This window comes from Cervus canadensis, chromosome 20 (genome assembly GCF_019320065.1).
Source record: "Cervus canadensis isolate Bull #8, Minnesota chromosome 20, ASM1932006v1, whole genome shotgun sequence".
NCBI lineage: Eukaryota > Metazoa > Chordata > Mammalia > Artiodactyla > Cervidae > Cervus > Cervus canadensis.
In genome coordinates this window covers 12,662,847-12,676,519 of record NC_057405.1, presented here as the reverse complement: position 1 = coordinate 12,676,519, position 13,673 = coordinate 12,662,847, and the positions used below count along the sequence as shown (strand labels likewise).

At 42.7% G+C, this 13,673-nt stretch overlaps 1 protein-coding gene across 4 annotated transcripts in view; it reads left to right on the top strand.

Moving 5' to 3' along the window:
* The window catches only part of FAXC (failed axon connections homolog, metaxin like GST domain containing), a 74,788-nt gene that overhangs the window by 43,248 nt on the left and 17,867 nt on the right, over positions 1-13,673 (top strand). For all 4 annotated transcript variants that reach the window (XM_043439163.1, XM_043439161.1, XM_043439162.1 and 1 more), the window contains one exon: positions 6,135-6,251. In XM_043439163.1, the coding sequence (XP_043295098.1) occupies positions 6,135-6,251 (117 nt within the window). The remainder of the gene's footprint in view (positions 1-6,134; positions 6,252-13,673) is intronic.

The following is a 13,673-nucleotide window of genomic DNA, read 5'->3' as shown; positions in this document are numbered from 1 at the left end:
CTCATGGGATTACCCAGACAAGAATACTGAAGTGAGTTGTCATTTCTACCTCCAATGGAGATCTTCCAGACCCAGGGATCTAACCTATTGGCAGGCGTTGGCAGGTGGATTCTTTACCACTAAGCCACTAGGGATAAAGATGTCTAATACTTAAGGCTATCAACACCTTATTTGATGATTTCTACTATGATAGATATCAGATATGCAGAAAAGTAAAAGACGGTTACCTGCCCTCAAGGAGATTAAACACTGCTTGAGGAGACAGGACACACACATAAATAAGACTATGAGATGACATGTGTGAATTACCTAATGATTGATTTAGATGAGTGGTTCTCAAAGTGTGGTTCCTGGACCGGCAGCCTTAGCACTACCTGAGATTTGAGTCCCACCCATACCTACTGAATCCGAAACCTGGGGATTTGTGGGAGATAAATCAGTATTTTTAAAAAACCCACCAGGGAATTATGATGCATGCTCGAGTTTAAGAACGCTGATATACTCAAGTCTAGACCAGCACTTCTCAAACTTCAGTGTACATAAGAACCGTCTGGAACAGCACTATTCAAAGTGTGGTCCAAGAATTGCTGGCTCTTGAAGAATCACTGAACCGAAAGCTTGTTAAAACACAGATTCTCTCCCAGTCTCCCTCTCAGTCATTTTGATTCAATAGATAGCATTTGTGGTGCTGATGCTGCTGGTCCCAAACTATTCTTTGAGCAGCCCTGCTCTGAACAGGTGTGCCGCTGGGGGTTGGCAGAGGAGAGGTGCTCGAGGACTGGAGAGTGCAGGTAACCTCTCTGGAGTGGAGGAGGGAGCATGTGTTCTGAGCCTTAAGGCAAGTGTTGAGTTAGACCAGTGGAGGTTCTTTGAGGAAGGATGGGATGGGAGGTGGTGATGAGAGTACCGTCAGCTGCCTCTGTGCATCTCTACAGAAGCCAGGGAGGGGTCCACCTACTGAAAATGAAGCTTGAGTTGCCTCGTCACCCAAGCCTTCTCCCTCAGTGCCCTTCAGAAGTGCCCTTAATGTTCTATTTTTGCTAAAACCTCTAGTAGTGAGAACTGGGTCCACTTGGTGAAGCCTGGGGATGCTACAGACTTGAGACTTTGACTTGGCCTTTTCATCTCTAAGCAGAATCTAATCTAAATTCAGTCTTTTTCTTAAAAAATACTTCGTGCTAATCTCAAAAGACCAAATCTGGAACAATTTGAGCAACACAAGGAATAATGAGAGTACTGGATTACAGGCCATAGAATGAAATAAATATCGACAGGTGCATGCTTACATAAATAAATAATTGACTATGTCAGTAAAAGGGGGATGAAGGGAACAGTAGTATTTGAATAAAGACATGTAGAAGTAATAGAGAAATAGAAAATCCTGATTAGGCAAGTTCCACAGTATTTAGTTGTTTCAGTTTGACGTCTATTGATGGATGCTAAAATTAGTGGGCCAAAGTTTGAGGAGAAACAGGAGAGTGATACAGTATCAAAGTTTCTCCCCCAAGGTTATTAACTGCAAAAGGAAAACTAGTAACATTACAGGGAAGAAACCTTATGGATACTACCTTTACCACGTGGTCAGAGTTAATATCCCCAGTGATAAGACATATGGACATTATGGACCTCCTGATATGATGCTCTGAGAAGGGGTATTAGGGGTCTCCAGAGAAATAAACCAATAGGAGATATAGATCTAGATATCTGGATCTATCCATGTCTGTTTCTCTTACATACTACATTTATATGGGCTCACACAAATATGGAGGCTGACAGATACCAAGATCTGCAGAGGGGGTTGGCAAGCTGGAGACCCAGGAGGGCTGATGGTGTAGTTCCAATCAGAACTGGCTTAAGACCCTGGAAAAGCCAATGTTTCCATTTAAGTCTGAAGTCAGGAAAGGCCTCTGTCCTAGTTCAGAGGCAATCAGGCAGTAGGAATTCTCTCTTCCTCTGGGGAGAGTCAGCCCTCTTGTCATATGAAGGCCTTCAATTAACTGGAGGAGGCCCACCCACACTAGGTGAGAGTGTCCCACCCACACTAGGGAGAGTGTCCCACCCACACTAGGGAGAGTGTTCCACCCACACTAGGGAGAGTGTTCTACCCACACTAGGGAGAGTGTTCTGCTTTACTCAGCCTATCACTTAAATGTTAATCTTGCCCACAACACCCTCATAGAAAAACCCAGAATAATGTTTGACCACATCACTTAACCCCCCCATGCTGTAGTCAGATTGACACATGAAATAACCATCACAGGAGCATTTGTAAAAATGGATGGCTACTCTAATGATTAACCACCTTGGACAAACCCAAGTTGATGAACATTTTGCAAAATAACTGATCAGGATTCTTTAAAAATGTCAAGGTTATGAAAGACAAGGAGGGACTTCCCTGGTGGCCCAGTGGTTAAGACTCTGCTCACTACATGGGGTTCAATCCCTGGTCAGGGAACTAAGATCATGCAGGGCACAAATGTGTGGGTGGGGGGAGGTGGGAGGGGGGTAACAAGGAAAGACTGAGGAACTAAGGCGACCTGACAACTACATGCAATGTGGGATCCTGAAGCAGAGAAGAACATATAGTTGAAAAACTACTAAAATTTGAATGAAGAGTACAGTGCAGTTAATTGAGTTATATTGATGTTAATTTCTTAGTTTTGGTAAATGTACTGAGGGACTTCCCTGGTGGCTCAGTGGTAAAAAATCTGCCAGCAAGGCTGGAGATGCAAGCAGGAAACATGGGTTCGATCCCTGGGTCGGGAAGATCCCCTGGAGAAAGCAAATGACAACTCACTCCAGTATTCTTGCCTGGAGAATCCCAATCCATAGGATTGCAAGAGGGTCTGACACGACTGGGCGACTAAACAATGACAGCAACAATAAATGTTCTGTGGTTTCCTAATTCAGTTCAGTTCAGTCGCTCAGTCGTGTCCTACTCTTTGCGACCCCATGGACCACAGCACACCAGGCCTCCCTGTCCATCACCAACTCCCGGAGTTTACTCAAACTCATCTCCATTGAGTTGGTGATGCCATCCAACCATCTCATCTTCTATCGTCCCCTTCTCCTCCTGCCCTCAATCTTTCCCAGCATCAGGGTCTTTTCCAATGAGTCAGTTTTTGTATCAGGTGGCCAAAGTATTGGAGTTTCAGCTTCACTGTCAGTCCTTTCAATGAACACTCAGGACTTATCTCCTTCAGGCTGCACTGGCTGGATCTCCTTGCAGTCCAAGGAACTCTCAAGAGTCTTCTCCAACACCACAGTTCAAAAGCATCAATTCTTCAGCGCTCAGCTTTCTTTATAGTTCAACTCTCACATCCATACATGACTACTTGGAAAAACCATAGCCTTGACTAGGCAAACCTTTGTTGACAAAGTAGTCTCTGCTTTTTAATATGCTGTCTAGGTTGGTCATAACTTTCCTTCCAAGGAGTAAGCGTCTTTTAATTTCAGGGCTGCAGTCACCATCTGCAGTGATTTTGGAGCCCCCCAAAATAAAGTCAGCCACTGTTTCCCCATCTATTTGCCATGAAGTGATGGGACCAGATGCCATGATCTTAGTTTTCTGAATGTTGAGCTTTAAGCCAACTTTTTTACTCTCCTCTTTCACTTTCATCAAGAGGCTCTTTAGTTCTTCTTCACTTTCTGCCATAAGGAAGGTGTCATCTGCATATCTGAAGGTTATTGATATTTCTCCTGGCAATCTTGATTCCAGCTTGTGCTTCATCCACCCCAGTGTTTCTCATGATGTACTCTGCATATACATTAAATAAGCAGGGTGACAATATACAGCCTTGACGTACTCCTTTTCCTATTTGGAACCAGTCTGCTGTTCCATGTCCAGTTCTAACTGTTGCTTTCTGACCTGCATATGGATTCCTCATGAGGCAGGTCAGGTGGTCTGGTATTCCCATCTCTTTCAGAATTTTCCACAGTTTATTGTGATCCACACAGTCAAAGGTTTTGGCATAGTCAATAAGGCAGAAATAGATGTTTTTCTGGAACTCTCTTGCTTCTTTGATGGTTACCTAAGCTGTTCATATTAGTAGAAGCTAGTTGAAGGGTATACAGAAACTGCTATTTTTGTAACTTTTATATAAGTCTAAAATTAACTAAAAAATTAATTAGGAAAGTTTTTTAAAAAGCTTTCTGCCATTGGGTACTCTGAGGACTTCTTGATAAAAGAGAGTATTTTTATAACCTTTAAATTTATAATTGTAGTGTGTGTGTGTATGCATGTATAATTGTGTGTCTACCATGAATGCTAAATTCTATCCATTTTTTGAGGGAGGGGGCAAGTACCTTAAAAACTCTTAGACTTTTGTTCTTTTCTCCTTCTATATTCTATATTCCCTCCTGATTAAAAGCATCCTTTTGTAAACATTCACAGCTTAACCCTTCTGCTGTTCCTTGGGGCCTTTATCTCATAGATGAAGCTCTCTGTGGCATCTTGTGCATATCAGAGAGTATCAGGCTGGGCGTCAGGAGACTGCGTGCTGGCATTTTTTGTCTGTTTCTGTTATTATTAATAACTCAGGGTCCTTCTAGCTTTAATGTTCTGAGCCAAAAAGCAAATTTGGGCTAAACACTGTATGTATTAGTTGATGTATGGATTCAAATGATTATATTTATTGTTATTATTTTTTCTTTTTTTTAAATCAAGGTCTTATGGGCTCTATTTTTAGGTTTCCTAAGTTTTATAAAATTCATGTACATTTTTTTCCTCTTGATCCCCAGAGTTTTTGGAGTCTACAACAGACTTCACATTGTACTCTAGCATTTCCCTTAGACTCTTTCCTTTTAGCAGTTTAAGGAAATCAACATTTCTGGGGGGCCAGGAAGCCATTGTAGCTCTCATTTAACATGTTTTCTTCTCTTTGAATCTGGGTGGTATGTGTAAAAGTGAAATTTGAAAGAGGGCTGTCTGAACTGAAAGCTTCCATTGCCATGAGATGGCTTTGAAGAAGGCTTGTGCTGGAAAGATGAATATAATTTATGAGATGGAGAGAAGTAGGGGGCACATGTGGGTTTTGGGAGGGCGAGGAGATGTATGGTGCAGCATAAGCAGAAGTGTGCAGAAGCATGAAGTGGGCTGGTGAATGGGGCTGTCCCAGGCCTGCTGGGTTAAAGAAGGGCAAAGCCGGAACATGGATGGGAGCAGAATGTGATGAGTCTTGGACTGCAGGTTGAGTTTGGACTGTATTTCATACCCCATTTCATAAATCATTAAAAATTGTTGTGAAAGGCAGTGCCACTATGAAAAGAATGTCCTAGAGATTTAGCTTTGGGTGAGATATGGAATAGACTGTAAAAACAGAAGGGCTGTCATCAAGAGTGCTGGTATTTGATGAGTTACCCAGATTTGGTGCTAAGTGCTTTACATGTGTTATGAAATTTAATCCCCATATTGGTCCTAAGAATTACCTTTAATATCATCTCCTTTTCCAGATGGGAGAACCAAGGCTTGGAGAGGTTGATTAATGAGCAGGCTTTCATAGTGAATAACAGTGGGACCAGGATGTGAAGTAGGATGCCTCCTGGGCTGCCTTTTTATCCTGCAGTTTTAAAGCTTCTCTGTATGTTTGTTTCCTATTGGTGCTCAGTGGTGAGAACCTTGCCAAGACCATGGAGACATCATACAGAGCCTTGCCTCCTCCAAACTTCCTAAGTAGCTTAGGGTTCTGGTTCTCCCCGAGGAAATGTATTAATTTAATAAAGTAAGTGCCGAGGCTGGCTGTGCTTGACTGGGGCTACTCTTGAGATGGTTTAAGCAAATGTCCAGATGTTCTAAAGCATCTCAAGCTTTCACGACTAGAGTTGGAGACAAGGAGGTACCTCCGGGGTCCTGGGGGTGATCAGTTCTCCCTTTTCTCCATGAACCCCCTCCCTCATCTGCTTACCTTGGTATGTTCCCAGTTACTTCCCTGCTATGCTATCATATCAGTTGATATATTACAGAATTGTTTGTTTTACTTTTGTTTCTAGTTTTCAGTAAAAGAGGTGCATGCATTTGGTTTTGCAAAGCTTTTGATGCCCTGTTAAGCACATGTATGATGGAAGATACTGAATGCCATTGTGACTTAGCAGGACAGCAAGGGCCGGCCAGTGACCTCTCTCTCTCTCTGCTGCAGGTGACAAGAAGTACATCATGGGGCCCAAGCTCTCCACCCTCGACGCTACTGTCTTTGGACACTTGGCCCAGGCAATGTGGACCTTACCTGGGACGAGACCTGAACGGCTGATTAAAGGCAAGCCCTATGAAGCTCTCAGGTTTGGGGATTTGCTGGGGGCTGGGGTTGAGGGCAACACAGTGGAGAATTCTAGGCCCAAGCCTGTGAGCTTGGCTCTGCTTTGTGGAGACACCAGGCTGTGGTGTCTGGGGCCAAGGTTGGTTTTCTGTGTCAGGATCGGTAGAGGCAGAGGAGGAGAGATGGGGCTTCTCACCTGTCATCCTGCTCAAACCATGTTCCTAGCAAACCTGACACAAATCCTGCCATGTTCTACACAAGAGCTTTTCTTCCAGCAGCTTTCCTAGTGGACTTAACACTTGTCACCGAAACAGGGCTTGAATTCCCCTAGTGTCCTTGTTTTGTCAGTCTGCCTTAATTTGCTTTGGATGGTGGTGGCTTTCCAGTTTCTGGTTTATCCAGCGCTGCAGCACCTGAGGTTGGGTGGTTGTGATGGACTCACTGCCTATCTTGCATGCTCCTTTTGAGCCCAGACTGGTCTCAGATATTTCACATATGGGTATAGGTACATAGAATTCTGTGTCATAAGTTCAAAGCATTCCCTTCTCCTATTCCAGTTGGGTGTCTGTAGATCATACCTGGAGAGTAGTAGAGCTGGAAAATTCAAGAACTTTGTGGGAAAATGAGGAAAATGTCAACAGATTCTTTGTAAGTCTGGTGCTATGTGAGGTATTATTATTGATATTATGTGTACATTTTGACCAAAGAAATATAATCTTGTATCTTTGTTGTGTGATCTTGATATAGGCCTGTGAGAATTATAATTCTAAACTGGTGGAGTAAAAGTGGGCTGAATGGGGCCAGAGTTAGAGGATGAACATATGTGTGGGGGTAGGGATGGGGATGGTTTCCAGGGGTCAAGTGCTTGTTGGCAATGGGGCAGGGAAAGTCAACTCAACCTGGGTTGATGTTAAGGGACCAGATCTTCATGTGTGTGTGTGTGTGTGTGTGTGTGTGTGTGTGTGTGTGTGTTGGAGTGGAGTGTTGGAATATGCACGGCTGCTGGGGCCTTTGAGAGAGGTTTCCTCTGCATAGATGAGTTGAAACCACTTTGAGTTGTCTCTGGTTTGAAACAGTACCTAAGCAAGTACCTGGTGCTGGGAATGTGGGGATCAAGGTTCTATACTTTGGTTTGGGGAAGGGGAATGACAGGAGTTAATCAGGGCTTTGCTAGCTCTATCAGTAGACCCTAGGACTCTTAATCCCAGGGTCATGGGTTCAAGCCCCACGTTGGGTGGTTACTCTTCAATATTTGGGCTTCTGTAGTGGTTCAGACAGTAAAGAATCTGCCTGCAATGCAGGAGACCTGGGTTCAATCCCTGGGTTGGGAAGATCCCCTGCAGAAGAGAATGGTAACCCACTTCAGTGTTCTTGCCTGGAGATTCTGACAGCTTATGGTGAATGGTGCTGCCAGATTCGTGGTCTCGGAAGGAGAAGATTTAAGTCTGGGACCAAAGACAATCTCAGTTACTCAGAGCTTTGTGTAGATTTTATTAAAGTAACAGGGATAGAAAAAGCTTCCAACAGGAGGCACTGGAAGAGGGAGGAGAGTACCCACCTCACTCGTTTAAGTGGGGCCTTACATGCTTCTTAACTAGCTGCTGAGAATAGGCAAAAAGGATACCTCAAGGTTGTAAGTTCCACCAGACCCTTTCCCAAGGCATACATCCTGAGATAACTTTGGCACAAGATTAGCCAGGGAGACTGGTGCTGGCAATGTCTCTGGGCGAGATATACCCTTGCTGTGTAATCAGGGATACAAGTCTTCAGAAACAGATTCCCAGCCAAGATCTGTTACAATTATAATCATTAACATAGAGTCTAAGAAAAGCATTTCCATGAGTAAAATGGTCTGTGTAATCATTAGTTCCTGGACCTAAAGAAAGGCCAGTTCTCATGTAAAATACATTGTTGCATAAGGCTCAAGGAAAGCATGAGCAGAGAATGTTCACATCCTCCTTAAAGGGCCTTGGACTGCCTGTCCAAGCTTTAGTTCTTTCATTCCTCCCTTTTTCTTTTAGGAGAATATGGTTGCCAGGGAAAGGGGCGGAGAAATCATTCCATAACTTCTTCCTGCTGGTAAGGGGCACAGACCCTAAATTGTTGAGACAACATACTCTCCTTACCCTCATATTGAGGGTCTCTGATCCAGGGGCCCTGAGTAATAGCTAGGGGAGGCAGTAAAAACTGTAGAACCATGAACCATCATTAGTAACGTAAATGTCTGAAGCTGCTTAGATACAAAGTTCATTATACGGTTACAGATATAAGGAGCAAGCAGCAAGAATAAGATGATTACGATTATTACAGTCAAGATAGTTTTCCACTAAGGAGAGCTTCTAAATCAAGATTGTATCTGTGAGAAGAATGGAACATCAGGGGGGTCCATTTTGAAGAGTGACCAGAATCTCTGCATCACAGTTACTTTGTCTGGGAAGTCGTTGTATCCTTTAGAAAGAACAAACTAGAAAAGTAGATTAAAAGGCAGAGATTATATATCAGTAAAAGAATTATTGTAATCAGCAGTCCAAGCAAGAGTCAAAGAATCAGGTTACATTTGGTAGTAACTTTGATCCTGGTCTAGATAGAGTCAACACTTGGGCTGCCCTATTTATAAGAATGGAGCCATTTGGCATGTTCATATACATTTTCGATGTAGGTATCACAGACCCAGTTAGAAGTAGTTTAAAGAATGACAACCTGAATCTTAACAGACAAAATAAATATTACCATTTCCTTTTAGAAGAATGAGTCTGAACCCCAACGTAGACAGCTATTTTAGGGAGACTTATAGCCAGGTAGCCAGTTGTCTAAGTTTGTCCCAGTAAGCTTTAGCCTCTTATTGTGGTATTAACATATAAACCAAAGTAGTTGTCACCACTGACAATTTTAGCATTTTTCTAGGTATGAGAAGATGCAAGAATTTGGGTTCAAGAAAATCTTTACCTGAAAATATCTAACTGTCCGAAGGCCAGTTTTGTCCATTTTTCCAGAGCACAGAGTGAGTGCCTAATTTCTGATTTCCACCCTGAATTCCATTCAGGAGATGTCGAAGGTCAGCAGCTGTAGTGTCCATGATTTAATCTTTGTAGATGCCAATGGCAAGTGCCAGTTTCCAGTTGCAGGGCCCCTTTATGGCCATGAGTTTGACCATAGTTTGGGGGGCATTTCATGACCATCTTGTCCCACAGTGCTGGGAAGGCTCATTCCTAGATCTGTTGAAGATTTCACCAATCTTCAATGTGCTGTTACTGGACTAGGCCTGTGAGTAGCAAAAGTCTTTAGACCTCACCTGTCTCACTAGTCTCTTGGTCCAGGAAAACATTCCTTCTTGTTGCTTCTTCTCATATACAGAGTCACACCATCATAACTATGGATTTCATGTGGAACTGTGACTCAGTCACACACTTGATAATGTAAGGGACAATACCTCTTGAAACAGGCAATGTAGAAAGCATTATAGTTAGCAGTAATAGTAAAATCATAAGCAAGAACTTAAGTCAAGAACTTCCATTAGGTATAGCCCAGTGACATCTCCAGGTCATCTGACTTAGTTTGTTAAATGACTTCAGCCTGTTGTTAATCTCCTGGTTGCAGATCCTGGAGCATTTGATCTTTATTCAAAGACTGGTTACTGCAATAAGCTTTAGAGACAAACTCAGAGTGTCCTTTTTAATAACTTAATTAAACCTCTTAGCAATGTAACATAACCGCAAGGAACTATCTCAGAAGTGAGTTTTAGTAAATACAGACCTTAATTAACAAAACTAGAACTTAATATTTGGGGAAACATAATAGATGCCATAGGCCTGACATTAGTTTGGTGGATTTTTCTTTTAGAGCTTCCTAGTATACTTTGAGATTTCTGTATATATCCAGAAACAGTCTTTTTTACCTTGATGAGGCTGTTCAGAACCCAGGTGTCTCCAGTTTCTGGAGGGATGAGGCAGAGAGGAAAGAAAAATGTTTTAATTTTACCCACAGGTATAAATCACTAAATTGTTTTAAACCATCAGCAACTTAAGGAGAAGAGCTTCTTTATCCCTGAAAACAAAGATTAGAAGCCAGTAATATGTCAGACAAAAAGCCATGAAAATTGTAGTCATATTTAGCAGCCTATTCAATCTCATGTAACCTATCCCTTTGTTCTGTCATCTTTGCCCAATGACCGAGGATGTCAGTGAAAATGATAGTCTCCAAGAAGCTTGTGAAGTTTCTTGCCAATGTCTGTACTACCTGTCCAGCAAAGTGGGTGCCCCAGTCATTGGAGATTGTAGAGCATATTTTAGACATTTTTTTCTCCATTGTGAGATATTAACCCTGAAGCCAGGAAAGGCTTTATCATATCAAATAAAAATGAGGTTTGTTGGGGAGCTGGGAAAAGCCAAATGGCCGTCTTGGATTTCCTTTAATGCCAACTATTTAGTTTATAGCCATTGTTTATCTATTTTAAGTTCCCTGATGAGGGGTTAATTTTTGTAGAAGCAGAATGAGCTTTGTCTATGTGTGCCATAGTCTGTCATCAAAAGCCACGTTTAAAGAAAACTTTGTTCTTTTAATAGGAAGGGAAAACTAAATTCCAGATTGGTACCAGCTTATATTCACTGTGAAACAATAGTTATTCACTTAGTCAAAGTAGCAATAAAAGATTTCAAAGACAGTTTAATGTCTTAAGAAACTTGTATCATGCACAAAACTGTCTTCCCCTTGCCACAAACCTTTTTTATACTTCTGTATTATCATTTTATTTGCCCATTCAGAGAACAGCCACCTGTAAGTTCAGATTTACTTAGTTTTCCTTAATAGAATGTAATTCCATTCCTTATGACTTTTTATGGAAAACACACATCCTACTTTCTTTCAGCAACCATGAACTGTACTTTATATCATCATTTTGTAGAATGGTAAATATAAATCACCCAAAGCTATATCATTTGCAAAAGTGTCTTCACAATGTCTATGTTATTAGATCAATAAACAAACATCAATACCGGGTATCAATTCAATAGTGAATATTTCCCAGTTCACAAAAGCCTGAAATTCATTTTAGTTTAATTTTCTTGGATTTAGAATTGTTTGATTCGTAAACCCTTACTTCTCTTTAGGCCAATTAAATAGAGCTCATAGATCAATTAGCCTTTAGCGATGTTGTCCAAGGACGGAGACACACACTGGGACACGCTTATCTGGATAGACAGAACCCTCAGTTTTCTGCTTGAAATTTAAAATGTTTATTTGCCTTTTTTTTCACCTTGCCCTGAAGTTCTACCAATTTGCTCATGGCTGGAGTCCCAGACAGAATGGGCTGTGTATTTCAAGGACGTGATAAGAGGTAACTTCAGGTTTTTTCCCCAGGCATGTTTTTGTTTCTCAGGCAGGATTGGAACTCCAAAAAAAGTATTTTAATAAACCAGCTTTTTCCTAATTGCACGTGCAAAAAGAACCGGTTTTGCAATTTCAAAAAGATTTCATTTTAACCAGTTTTCTCCAGAGTCTAAGGAATATCATGGCCGTTCAGTATAAAAAAATGTCATCTCTCTTTTTTGTAGTCATAGTTTCATAGCTAAAATTTAAACCAGAGAGTGTTCAAATTGGCTCTGATGACAGGGGTAGCCTGACTGATAAGGTGTTGTCCCAGCAGGGATTGTCTCTCAGGGGAGGTGAGGACTTTTCTTAAAGTAAAGAAAGCCTGTTTCGAAGGGGCTTTTTAGGCTCTGGGGATCAAACTTATCCCAGTTTTTCAAGATACAATTCAAAGAGGGTGGTTCTGGAACTGTTAGCTCCCATATGTAAGAGAGAAAAAAGCGGCACCCAGCGTTGTGGCTTTTTTCTACCAGAGGCATCCCTCCCTGCTGTAGATGGGGGTGGAGGCAGGTCTTCCACCTAAGCTTCCTTCCCCAGCCGGAGTTAACCTGTCCTCACCAGTGCAGGTGTCCCACTCTCATCTCTCCCAGTTCTACCACCGAGGAAGGGCGGAGATGCACCAGGGGTAGACCTGATGGCATCCCAGATTGATGTCCAGTTCCTCACCATTAACACCTTTGCCTGATTTCTGCTCCTTCTCTGAGGCCACCTGGGGTAGAGCAGAATAGCCTTCCAGAATGTCTCCCAAGCTAAGACCACTAGGGGAACACCACCTTCCACGTGCCTGTGCATATCCTGAACATATTCCTGGCTGCAGTAGAAGCAGTAAGGTATAAAGGGCCGAACAGAAAAGCCAAGATGTCCCTTCTGAGAGCTGCCATATCAGCCTATGTGATAAAGGAGGTGATGGAGGGCTGGCCTGCTAGGAAAAGAAGCATCTTTCATGTTCATGGAGTGTCAGGGTCAACCTTTCTATTCCTGTCCAGCAGATTGTACAAAAAGAATATCTAAAGAGTTGAGACAAGGGTCACTGGATGGCTTTCTTTGGTCCACTAAGAGCTTACATTACCAAGGGAAGAAGCCCGCTGCATTTCTAATCTGCCCAAATCTGGGGTTCCCTGATCTGAGTCCTCAGGAATCTCATGTTCACCAGTAATGCATCCATTTATATAGTCCAGAGGCGTGGCCATAAGAAGAACTCACCTCTGGGTCTCTGGGGTCAGGAGGGTGATTTTCAGTCTGAGAGGTGTCCCTGGAGCTAGAGCTCCACTTAGCTCCCTAATGTGTTCCTGCCTGCAGTGTCCTGTAACACTTGCAATGGGGCTCTGGCTGGAAAAACTCAATAACAGCATGGATTGTAAGTCTCCTGACAGTCTACAATCCGGCACACTAGGTTCGTACCTTGAATTCCTCAAGCAGTTATGAAAACAGTCAGACCAGGAAAGGCTGACCAGGGAAAAGAACTTCGGTCCATACTCTTCATCCATTTTTGGCCGCTCCCCTCAGTGAGGACATTGGGTGCCTCTTGACACTGGCAGGTCAGCATAACCCCCCGACAGGCATACGCCATTTGAGGATCACCATGGAACCGTGGAGCAAGACACAGCTCTTGCTTCTTGCACATCCACACAGACAGGCACACGGAGTTAGGAAAGCAGAGACTTTATGTTAAAAGAGCAAGAGAGTCGCAGCCCTGAACATTCTTACCTTGTCTCGAAGATCCCGGACGAGACCCCAAGATGATAGCTTACAGTGAACGGTGTTGCCAGATTCATGGTCTCTGAAGGAGAAGATTTAACTCTGGGACCAAAGACAGTCTCAGTCACTCAGAGCTTTGTGTAGATTTTATTACAGTAATGGGGATAGAGAAAGCTTCCAGCAAGAGGCACTGGAAGGGGTTAGGAGAGTACCCGCCTCACTAGTTTAAGCAGGGTCTTATATACTTCTCAACCAGCTGCTGAGAATAGGTAAAAAGAATACCTCAAGGTTGTAAGAGTTCCACCAGACCCTTTCCCAAGGCATACATCCTGAGATAACATTGGCACAAGATTAGCCAGG